A 13093-nucleotide genomic window follows, 5' to 3' on the forward strand; every position below is an offset into this window, starting at 1 on the left:
TATTTATCATTCTCTCCCTACGGTTCTCCCTCTTGGAGAAACCGATTTCTCTCTAATCTCTCTCAAAATCCACGTCTCTTTTACTCAAATAACTACTTTGATAGGTAGTGGTATATTCTTATCTCCCAAGGAGAGGAGAAATTGGGGGAATATCTGTACACTATTTTGGAAGGACGAAGGTACATGGTGTTAGAAAATATAATGCGGAAAATAAAATATTATTGCAGAAAGTAAAAGACGGGGAGAACTTCAAAGACTACATTGTGAATTACTTGAATTCTATTCTCTCCATGGTTACACAACTATATATAGACTCTAATTCTAGCTAAACATGGAAAATATATTCTAATTATACTAATATCCTTTTTATTTGATTTTCCATAATCTTCATTGATTTCCTTCTTTATTGTTGCCATATCTTCATCACTTGCCTTCTTGTTCTCCAATTAATTAATTTCCTTATTCCAACACTCCCCCTCAAGTTGAGTATCGAGTTTTTCGACACTTAACTTGCACGATCTTTAGTTTGATAAATAGTTTATACTCGTATTTAAGAGTTCTTCAATTTCCACTGACAGTTTATGCTCGTATCATAGAGCTTCTTCAATTCATCATTGATAGTTTAGGCTCGTATCAAAGAGTTATTGAAAGTTTAGACTCGTTTCAAGGAGCTCTTCATTCATCATTGAAAGTTTAGACTCGTTTCAAGGAGTTCTTCAATTTTTTGTTGACGGTTTTAACTCGTGTCAAGGAGCCAATCTAGATAGTTTTAACTCGTGTCCGGGAGCCATCTTAGATAGATTTAACTCATATCAAGGAGTCATCTTAGACAGTTTTGACTCTTGTCGAGGAGTTAATTCTGACAGTTTTGACTCTTGTCGAGGAGCTAATTCTGACAGTTTTGACTCGTGTCGAGGAGCTAATCTAGAGACCATTCTCGGTCCATTCTCGCCCTCTTGGCGACTCCATCTCTTCCGGCAGGGTATTGTCTCTCCCCTTCTGCCGGATAATTCTTCGACTGCTTTACCTTTCCGGGTTGTCTTGCTACCAATCTTTCCTGGCTCCACCGACATGTGGGCTGCGCCTTTGCAGCTTACTCGCCCTCTCATCATCGGTCATCTTTGGCCTTCACGACCATCATAGATTTGGAGAGAAGTTGTTCGGTCGCATTCTTCCTCTCCCCCTCGGCCGGACAAACAGTGAACTTCTTATCTTGACAGCTGCACCATTACATGTTGCCAGAAACTTGTGGAGCTCTTCTGGAGGGATATAATCACCCATGTGATGACCCTTTTTTGAAGCTTGTAAGGATGAAGGTGGGGGCATCTCATCCTTTGAGTGTTTAGGTGGCCTCAGCTTCTCTTCTTGTGCAGCCTTCTTCATGTAGTACTCCATCATTGCTATAGGATCTGAGTCAGATGGGGCACTTGATTCACCATATCTTCCAATTGTTTGTGATGATCCATAGGATGCTCCTTTGTGATATGTGGTTTCATATAATGCTGAAGGGGGAATTTGATACTTAGAATGCTGATGTTGTGATCTTTGGGCATTAGGCCTACTGGCCACTTGATTGGGAGGTGCATTACCACTTTCTGATGTATGTGAATCTCTGGTTTGGGACAATGCCTCTTCCTCTTCACTGAGTCTATATTCATAGTACTTGTAATCTGGACAACTTTCATCGAACAAGAATTTGAAGGGGGTATCTCCGGGATTTTTCTGCTTAGTTACATGCTCAAATTGCCTTCCATTCTTGGCCACAAAACTTGCAAGCTTGTCTGCAACTTTCCTCACTGTAGAATCACTTGGGGAAGGTGGTACAACATCAATTTGTTTAGATGACAGTTCAGAAATATCATGCTGGCTCAACTTCTGCCGCTTCGTTGGCTCATCATCTGAGGAATTTCCAGCATCGTTATCATCTTCATCTTCCTCAAACTTAACAGGGGGTGTAGACTCGATCTCTTCCATGACTGCTCCTCAGCAGCCTTCTTGATCGAACCTGCTCTGATACCATGATAGAAATCCATGGGTTCCATCCTAAAACCAATTGGTAATAGGAGGAGAGGCCCATAAGACTTATATAGTGAATTAAGCTCTTTGTGTACACCGATGTGGGATATTTTTTATGTTCATTTTATGTTTCAATTGCCAACACCCTCCCTCAAACCCTTCAAGGTGAATCTTGGAGGGGTTGGACTTTTTTATGATCGATTGGACAATCGGCCTAATTTTTTTCCGATCGGTTGGACCACTGGCCCAAATTTTCAGCCCAGTTATACTGTTGGGTCAGTCATTTTTTCGGTTTCAGCCCAGTTATACTGCTGGGTCAGTCAATTTTAGCCCACAATCGGTGATCCGCTCCGATACCATGTTAGAAAATATAATGCGGAAAATAAAATATTATTGCAGAAAGTAAAAGACGGGGAGAACTTCAAAGACTACATTGTGAATGACTTGAATTCTATTCTCTCCTTGGTTACACAATTATATATAGACTCTAATTCTAGCTAAACATGGAAAATATATTCTAATTATACTAATATCCTTTTTATTTGATTTTCCATAATCTTCATTGATTTCCTTCTTTATTGTTGTCATATCTTCATCACTTGCCTTCTTGTTCTCCAATTAATTAATTTCCTTATTCCAACACATGGTTGCGTTGGACGACGTTCGCAACACGGATATTCTGATCAAGCTGAGAAGATCGTTGCCGGAGCAGAACAACGGAAGCGTGGTATTGCTGACAACGGGATTAAGTGAAGTAGCTGAATTCGACGAGAGCTTTGTGCTTCTTATGCCGCCGACGATAGATGAAGACTTCATCTGGAACTACATACAGACTATTTTATTTAATGCCAATGGCGGTATTGCGCCGCCGGGGTTTGAGGAAATAGGGAGGAACATTGCTCGAAACTGCGGATGTCTGAGACTGGTGGTGGCCAGAATTATTCTGATCTTGATAAGGAAATTGAAGAAGGAGGCGGAGGACTGGAACATGCTAGCTCAGGCTCAACATGATCCTGTTTATACCATGGATGATGAATTATCTGAGGTATAATCTCTCTGAACTATAGTTTTATCTACAACTATGCAATATGCATACAGCATACATTCACATCTCAATTATACTTTTGTAACTACGTTATTAACTTATTAGTAGATTAAGATTGCGACGAATATTGATTTTCCTGACTTTTGTAGCTCAAGTTCACAATAATTACTAGTACAAAATTATACTAACATGCAGATTACTCTCTCCATCCACAAATTAAAGAATTCTTTTGTCATTTTAGTTTGTCCACGATTTATAGAACCATTTACTTTATTCCACTTTTAATATGCGGACCCCACATTCCACCAACTTTTTCCACTCACAATCCAATATAAAACTAATACTTTAAACGAGTCTCACATTCCACTCACTTTCTGTTACTTTTCTTCACAAAGTCAAACAACTTCTTAAAATTCGTGCTGAGTCAAAATGACTCTTTAAATGATGGATAGAGAGAGTAATATTTATTTCCTTTTCCATTTCATAGCCTTGGTTAAAATTCCAATCAATTAAAGCTAACATGTATAGTTAGAAAAGCAGATTTAGCATCTACAATAATAATGCTCGTATTATTTGTTGATAATTCTCGAGGCAAATTAAAAGTAGAATGTTTTATTTGTTGATGAGCGTTTAATTTGTTATGTTATTATGTTTTTAATATGAGTATCATATATGTCACATTTGTCATCATTTATAATCCTCTCTCTTACCCAATTAAGTTGAGACAAAACTTTTGGACACGAAGATTAAGAAATTGTGTTGAAAAATATGAGAGATGAATAAAATATGAAAGATAAAAAGAGAGTAAAGTAGATAGTGGAATAAAGTAAAAGTGATTGAATGTTTTATTTTTTATTAAAAAGGAAAATGACTCAACTTAGTTGAGACATCCCAAAGAGGAATATGACTTAACTTAGTTGGGATGGAGGGAGTAGATTGTACATGTAGATGTTAGCATTAATGTCAGGTTGCTTGACTCATGTAAAAATATGAATAATGAAATGAACGAATTGAGAAAGTATATTTCTTATTTACCTTTTCAGAAAGATAATTATATCTTCTTAAAAAGTAATGAACTCCAAGTAAGGAAGGTATATTAAAAAAGCTAACAAAAATAATTACTCCATCCGTCTCAGATAATTCGTCCCACTTTGACCGGGCACGGGTTTTAAGAAATATAATGAAAAGTGAGTTGAAAAGGTTAGTTGAATGTGGGCCATACTTTTATATATTAGTTTTATACTCTCTCCGTCCCACAAAGATTGTCCCATTTTTCCATTTCCATCCGTCCCACAAAATTTGTCACATTTCAATTTTTACCATTTTTTGTAGTGGACCCAATATTCCACTAACTCATTCCTACTCACATTTTTCTATAAAACTATATAAAAGTAGGACCCACGTTCCACTAACTTTTTCAACTCTCTTTTCATTACATTTCTTTAAACCCGTGCCCGGTCAAAGTGAGACAATCTTTGTGGGACGGAGGGAGTAATAAAATGTGAGTAGGAATGAGTTAGTGGAATATGAGGTCCACTACCAAAAATGGTAAAAAGTGAAATGAGACAAATTATGTGAGACAGACCGAAATAGAAAAATGAGACAAATTATCTGGGACGGAGGGAGTATTTTTTTTATCTTTTTGATAAGGCCTATTTCATGCATCGGTTTAGAGGGTAAAATGTAGGCTACTTGATCAGTTTCACGCGGAAATCAAGTGTTAACTGTGCAGGAATGCCGCTTGACCAAGGACAGCAAGGCCAAAATGGATCATGTTGGTGCAGAAGGCGAAAAAGGCTCAAAAGAGTGTGAGTTGATCAAGGTGATGTGCAAGCAGTTAGCCGGGGACCACTACATTGCAGAAGAGGACACGTATAGCCGATGCGCTGGAAAGCGATCCTCAATCGGTTATCAAGGACCACTGCGAAACAGAAAGGGGACACGTATAAGCTGACTCGACGGATAAGACGCGCAATTGCAGCAAGGACTAAGATTCTCTGCCAAAGTTGTTATCACAACTGGAAGTTGTTATGAAGAGTCTATAAATAGGGGATGAGCTTGGTTCCTTTTATCTTCCGGGGAGTTCCATTTTTTTCCTTCACATTTTAGGAGTTACGTTCCAGTTTCTTTTAGAGAGTTAGCAATGGTTAGCTAGAGAGTAAGAAGGAGTGCGACAGAAGGGAGCGTGATAGAGAAACCCAGATCTGTTCGGCGCAGTTTCAGTTTCCGACCGAGGACCTTTTGGATTTATCGCTTTCTTACATTTCAGATCTAGTCACTTAGTTAAATTCCGTGTTTGTTATGTAGTTGAAAAATCTTTCTTGTTTTGTGTTCTACACTTTCCAAGTTCTGTTCTGAATACTCTTTCGAATCAAAGTTATTTGTTTTCGGAAATCTCGTCGACTGTTCTAGCTCAGTTTCAGTTTTAAATTCCCAGATCCAATGTTTGAACTTGCATAATGTTGAATGGCAAAGTAATTCGTAGATTCGTAGCATGCTTAAGTAGTTAAGTCATTTATTTCAGTTTGTCTCTTACCTGATCAGTTCACTGTTTCCAGCATGATATGTCACTTGATCAAGTAGATAGTTTACATTCTGCCTAGCTTAATCCAGTGGTTTAAAAAAAAACTCCCAACTTAAAGCGTGGCCGCAGCCAAAACCCTGTTCACTAAACACACACTCAACGCACCAGCTTCTCTGTGGGATCGACCCCGTACTTGCCGCTTACTATTTAAAGTAGTTGCATGTTAGGGAGTTATAAATAGTTTTGGAAGAGAGAGGGGCGTCTTGATCAAGTCGCAACGACAATTGCAAACTGATCCACCCGATCGATTATATTTTTATATTATTTAATCAAAGATGCCCTTTCCAAATGGCGCCGTTGCCGGGGATGCATGGTGTTATTACAAAGATGTGTTTAATGCATATGTGTAAATAGTTTTATTTCTTTTTTTTTAATTTGTTTTTATTTTCCTTTATGAGAAGGTACCACCGCGGAGGACACTGGAATCAACCTCTCATTTACAGAAATACAAACGCTCATTGGCGAGTCCAGGAGGCCGGTGTAGTAACCACTCGCTACAGAGCCGCATTAGCAGCAGCCGCATCATCATCTACTGCTGAGCAACTGACCAGTGAGGAGGAAGGAGAGTTGTCCATGCCACCTAAACAGGACGAACCACTACTCGAGGAAGCAGAAACACAGATGGCCGTCGTAGACAACGATTGGGAAATTGGCTCCCTACACGCCCATGAAGAGAAGGAGCCCACTCATGCCATTGCAGTTACCCCAGGAATGCGGGCAATCGCAATCAAATCGGGGGTGCTCGCGGTGTTGTCATATTTCTACGGACTCTCGAAGGAATGCCCTTATGCCTTTTTGGAGGAATTTTGCAGATATTGTGACAGTCAACCAGTACCAGCTGGATCCACGTCAGAAGATTACAGGCTCAAAGCGATACCCTTCGTTTTGAAGGGTGATGCAGGAATCTGGTTGTCAAGGCTGCCAGAAAGCTCGATTAGAACCTGGGCCGAGTTCCGCACGATCTTCCTGGACCGCTTCTTCCCAACATCAAAGACAAGTGCTCTGAAGAGAGAAATTACAGAGGCGAGGCAGGAGTACGATGAGCCTCTTGGGCAGTATTGGGACAGATTCCAGGGACTGCTGCAAGCGTGTCCTAATCACAAAATGGGAGAGCGGGAGGTCTATTCAACCTTTTATGGCGGGTTGACGGTGGACAGCAAGAATGATCTCAATCTAGCTGCCCAAGGGGATTTCTCCAAAACCCCATTCAGCCAAGCAAAGAGCATTATGGAGATATTGATCGAAGCAAAGAGATTATATGAGACCTCTCGAGGCCAGTACAGAAGATGAGCGATGCACGCAGCAGAAGCACGAAGCAACGAGAAGTTGGAGGCTCGATTTGAGCAAATGGAGAAGAAGCTGCTAGAAGCAGTGGAAAAGACTAGAGCGCCTCCACCTCCAGCTCCTAAAAAAAAGACATATGTGCCACCACCTCCGGAGGAGCACCATTATTACTACTGCGAATTTCCTCCTGAAGCAGAAGCTCCGAATATGGTAAACGCTGTCGGCCATTGGAACCCGGATGACAACTGGGTTTAAGGGAAACAGAGGGATGCTCCATGGATAGATCATCCAAATTTCAAGTGGAATGATCAGAGCCCAGACAACCACCTCAACCATCTACACATCAGACACAACCCTCCGAAGGGCAGCCCAATTGGCCTGTTCGAATTCAAGAAAGACCGAACACTGGAGGAAATAGATGGCAGAGTGGTCAAGGGAACTGGTCAGGCAGACCCCAGGGTAACTGGTCCAGCGGAAGTCAGCCTAACTGGTCGGGAAGACAAAGAAGGGAACTGGGGATACAGACATCAAGGCCCCCAGTCAAGCAACTCCGGGAGACAACCAAACAACCAGGTGGTGAGCTATATTCCGCCACATCAAAAAGGAAACCAACAACACCAAGGGAACCGACCATACCATCAGCCCCAGTATCAATCTGAGCACTATGGGCAGTCGGACTATCCTCAGCCCAGCCACGGTGGAGGACCTTCAAATCAGAGATATAACAGGCACGCCAATGAAGGTCCAAGAGAGGTTATGGCTACGCATCATCCAAATGATGCGATGCGCGAAATCCATGAGGCACAGAAGGAACAGAGGGCAGCTCTGGACTTGCTTACAAAGCAACTTTCTCAAGTTGCCATGTCACTAGGGGAACTGAGAGGGAATGAAGAAAAGATCCATGTTACGGTGCAACCTACTAGGCGAGAGAACATCAGCGAGGTCTCCCTGAGGTCAGGGAAAGTATATCAAAGCCCCCTCTCACCTCCAAGTTCCCCAGTATCTATATCTGGACAGAGCCGTGAAGAAGGAGCAGAGTCCAGTTCCCTTGATCAAGCCGCCAGAGAAAGAGATAAGGGAAAAGCGAAAGTATGCGGTGAGACCTCAGGAGAAGGTCAAGGCGAAGGAACTGAGAAGGCCAAGCTCTACCTCTACCATGATTACAAGGAGGAGAGATGCCATGATTGATGTGGCCAGTTTATTCAAGGACGTGGAAGTCAAAGTGCCACTCCTGACAGCATTGAAGATGCCCCATATCAGTAAATTTGTCAAAGACTACCTGGCAGGAAAGGTCACTGAAGAAGGAAGGATGGTTATAGAGGAGAATGTCTCTGTAGTGATCCAGCGAAGTGACTTCCCATCGAAGAAGACCGACCCAAGGATGTTCACACTTCCAATCTCAATTGGAGACATTCAAGTGGAGCACGCAATGTGCGATCTAGGGGCTTCTATCAATGTACAGTTATATTCTATATACAAGAAGCTGGGAGAGGCTAAGCTTGTCGACACCGACATCATGATACAGCTAGCTGACAGGTCTTGCATTCACCCCGAGGGAATTCTTGAAGATGTGATAGTAAAGGTGAATAATTTCCTATACCCAGCCGACTTCTTCGTCATCAAAATGACAGAGCCAGCAGCGAAGGAGTATAGTGGAGTCCTATTGAGAAGACCGTTCCTGTCTACAGCCAGCACAATAATCGACGTCCGCAATGGGACGATCAGTCTGGACTTCAATGGAGAACAATTCACTTTCAACATTGACGAAGCAATGAAAAGGCCGGGGGATAGTGAGAACATGCACTCGGTGGACATAACCGAGCCTCTGGTGCAAGAGTATCTAGAAAATGAGTTCCTACAGAGACAATTCACAGACTCTGCAGCAGACGAAGAGATTGAGAAAGAATTCGTTGACTGGTACGAGGCTATGAAAGTTGGTGAGATGGATGATCAAGCCATCGCGAAAGCAGTAATGGACTTCTGTGAGCGACCGCGGCCAGCTGGGTCAAGCGGGATCGCTCAACTGTCAAGCATTGAGAAGCTGCCTGATCAAAGCACTCCACTGAGAAGAGAAGCAGACGAGAATCCTCTGCCGACTGAAGTACCCACGCCCGTGAAAGAATTGAAGCCGCTTCCAGCGCATTTGAAGTACGCCTACCTGGGAGAAAATGAAACGGTGCCAGTAATCATCAACAAACAGTTGACCCAGAGGCAGGAAGAGCAATTGGTGGAGGTGCTGAGGCGCAATCAGAAGGCAATCAGGTGGAAATTGACGGACTTGGTGGGAATTAGCCCAGATCTATGCATGCACCACTTCCGGTTAGAGGAAGGAGCAAAGCCCCACTGTGATCAGCAGCGCAAACTCAACCCCAATATGAGAGAGGAAGTGCTCAAGGAGATAGTCAAGATGTTGTCCATCGGAATTATTTACTCCATTCCGGATAGCAACTGGGTCAGTCCAGTTCACATGGTACCAAAGAAGGGTGGAATCCAAGTGGTAAAAAATAAGAAAAACGAGCTGATTCCAACGAGGTCCGTCACTGGATGGAGAATGTGTATAGACTACAGAAAGCTGAATGCTGCCACTAAGAAGGATCATTTCCCGCTGCCGTTCATTGACCAAATGCTCGAGAGATTAGCCGGGAAGCAATACTTCAGCTTCCTTGACGGGTATAGCGGCTACTTCCAAATTGCTGTGAACCTAGATGATCAAGAGAAGACCACATTCACATGCCCCTTCGGCACCTACGCTTATACAAGAATGTCGTTCGGACTCTGCAATGCCCCGGGAACCTTCCAGAGATGCATGATGAGCATCTTCTCTGACTTGTTAGAAGATTGCATCGAGATCTTCATGGACGACTTTACTGTCTATGGGGACACGTTTGAGCAATGGCTCCATAGCCTAAACAAAGTGCTGGAGAGATGTTGACAGAAGGACCTGGTCTTGAATTTTGAGAAGTGTCATTTCATGGTGACTGATGGCATCGTACTGGGCCATATTGTGTCAAACAGAGGGATTGAAGTTGATCAAGCCAAGGTGGCTGTTATTGCGAAGCTTCCATACCCACCAATCAGAAAGAAATTCGGGCTTTCCTGGGCCATGCGGGCTTTTACAGACGCTTCATCAAAGACTTTGCTAAGATTACCCAACCCTTGACGAGGCTGCTCTAAAATGAAGTGGAGTTTGAGATTGCCGATGCGTGCAAAGCCGCCTTTCAGATCATGAAGGACAAATTGATCAGTGCGCCGATTATTCGCGCCCCCAACTGGAGTCACCCCTTCGAGGTGATGTGCGACGCAAGCGACTACGCGGTAGGAGCGGTTCTGGGCCAAAAAATCGATGGGAAAAGCAACGTCATATTCTACGCTTCGAAGACTCTCAACCAAGCGGACAAAAACTATGATACTACAGAGAAGGAAATGCTACCAGTGGTCTACGCCTTCAAAAAATTTAGACCCTACTTGCTGGGTTCAAGTGTGATTGTTTACACAGATCAAGTGGCTATCAAATACCTCCTAACCAAGAAAGAGTCGAAGCCGCTCTTGATCAGATGTGTGCTCCTGCTGCAAGAATTTAACTGGGAGGCAGTAGACAAGAAAGGCAAGGAGAATAAGGTGGCCAATCACCTGAGCCGAATTATGCATGAGGATAACGGGGAAGCCATCTCTGACGCATTCCCTGAAGAACATCTGTACCTGATCAAGTCCAGCCTTGAGTTGATCAACCAGGCTGAGAGGATAAACCGAGATGATCAAGGGAAGAAGATCCAGCAGAAGGGAGAGCCATGGTTTGCTGATATGGCCAACTATTTGGTAACGGGAGAACTGCCCACGAATGCTGAGGTCACAAGAGGACAGAAGCAGAAAATCAAGAGTGATTCCCACTACTTCTACTGGGACGATCCATACTTGTGGAAAATGGGAGCTGATCAAGTATTCGTCGCTGTATACCCGAGTGGGAACAAGATGACGTACTGGTCTACTGCCACACACTAGCTTGTGGCGGTCATTTCGGTCCAAAGAATACGGTGAGGATGGTTCTTGACAGTGAGTTTTATTGGCCTTCCCTTCATAAAGACGCTTACGAATTCTGCAAGAGATGCCCACGATGCCAACTGACTGGAGGAATCTCGGCGAAAGATGAAATGCTGCAGATCCCCGTGATAGTCTGTGAGATCTTCGACGTCTGGGGGATGGATTTCATGGGACCATTCCCATCATCTGAGAAGAATTTATATATTTTGGTGGCGGTGGACTATGTGTCCAAATGTATCGAGGCGAAGGCAACCAGGACTTTTGAGTCCAGGGAGGTGGCCAAATTCTTGAAGTCAAATATCTTTACCCGGTACGGAGTACCGCGAGCCGTCATCTCCGATCAAGGCACTCACTTCGTCAATCGGACCATCGAAGCGCTGATGAAAAAATATGGAGTCCACCACCGACTGTCTACACCCTACCACCCCCAGGCGAATGGCCAAGTAGAGGTGTCAAACCGAGAGATCAAGGCGATCCCAGAGAAGACAATAAACCCGACAAGGAAGGACTGGAGCCGCCGACTGAAGGACGCGCTCTGGGCATACCGGACCGCTTTCAAAACTCCGATTGGAATGTCCCCCTACCGACTGGTGTTTGGGAAGATGTGTCATCTACCAGTGGGGATTGAGCATCAAGCCTTCTGGGCTATAAAGGAGATGAACTTGAACGCCGAGGTTTGCACTGAAGAGAGGAGATTACAACTGCAGGAGCTTGAAGAGCTTCACCTCGATGCATATGATTCGGCCATGTGGTACAAGGAGAAAAGAAATATGTGGTACGACAAGAATCTCCGGAGGAAAGAGCTCAAGGTTGGGCAGAAAGTGTTACTCTTCCAGTCCAGACTCAAACTAATGCCGGGAAAGCTGAGATCAAAGTGGGCAGGCCTTTATACCATAGTTTCCATACGCGCGAATGGAGCAATCGAACTCCAAGGAAGCGACCCTGATTCATCTTCCTTCTTAGTAAATGGTCATCCAGTAAAGCCCTATAGAGACGGGAATGAGGTGTGCGTGGTGGAAGAAATTCTACTACTCATGCCTGAATCTTTCCACTGATCGACGGTAAAAGGAGTTAACTGATCAAGTGACCTCCTAAGGGCACTCAGTCGACTCCTTGGTAACTTAGTGTAAATATGTTTTTTCTCTTTATTAAAGTTAAACAACTAAAAAGTATAAATTTTTTTTTTAAAAAAATATATATATATATATATGGAGATGATCAAAACAAGAATGCATTTAAATCCAGAAATGCAGCTCAAATCTTGGCCCTAGGATTAGCTGATCTAATGGTCAATAATTAACCAAAAATACGGAAGGTCATAATTAAGCAGTTTTAAGTCATATTATAATATTTGAGTTTAATGGCATGTTAAGATCATTTTAGGTCATGCTTTGTTAGCATGACCTAAAAATAAACTAACTATGACCTAAAAATGCCCTACGTATGATATTGTTCTGGGTTTCTGTATTTTAATCTAGTTTTCATAGATCAAAACCCTATATATATATATATATATATATATATGTATATATATATATATGTATATATATATATATATATATATATATATATATATATATATATATATGTATATGTATATATATATAGGATTGTGATCAAGATAGAACCATTCTTAAACGTAGAACCATTCTTAAACGTAGAACAAATGCCAAACGGAGGTCGTTAGATCTTTTAATCCAATGGTGTTGATTTGCACAACAACTTCCCATTACAACCAAAACTATTATTAATGGGTGAATGCAGATAAGTGAAAAAATAAAGCATGCATGGACTCTTCTTCGTTTCATTCATTCTTCCATCAACATGTGAGTTTTTTCACATGCATTTAAATCCAGAAATGCAGCCCAAATCTTGGCCCTAGGATTAGCTAATCTAATGGCCAATAATAAACAAAAAACACGGAAGGTCATAATTAAGCAGTTTTAGGTCATATTATAAGATTTGAGTTTAATGTCATGTTAAGCATGACCTAAAAATAAACTAACTATGACCTAAAAATGTCATACGTATGATATTGTTCTGAGTTTCTGTATTTAAATCTAGTTTTCATAGATCAAAACCCTATATATATATATATATAGAGGAGTGATCAAAGTATAACTAAT

At 42.2% G+C, this 13093-nt stretch overlaps 1 protein-coding gene across 1 annotated transcript; it reads right to left on the bottom strand.

Moving 5' to 3' along the window:
* Positions 1 to 1137: 1137 nt before the first annotated feature.
* Positions 1138 to 1974, bottom strand: LOC121749260 (SURP and G-patch domain-containing protein 1-like protein). Its single transcript, XM_042143845.1, has one exon. It carries the CDS (start codon positions 1972 to 1974, stop codon positions 1138 to 1140), a length of 837 nt encoding a protein of 278 aa, XP_041999779.1.
* Between the last annotated feature and the right edge of the window lie 11119 nt (positions 1975 to 13093).

This window comes from Salvia splendens, chromosome 9, assembly GCF_004379255.2.
Source record: "Salvia splendens isolate huo1 chromosome 9, SspV2, whole genome shotgun sequence".
In the NCBI taxonomy this organism is placed as follows: domain Eukaryota; kingdom Viridiplantae; phylum Streptophyta; class Magnoliopsida; order Lamiales; family Lamiaceae; genus Salvia; species Salvia splendens.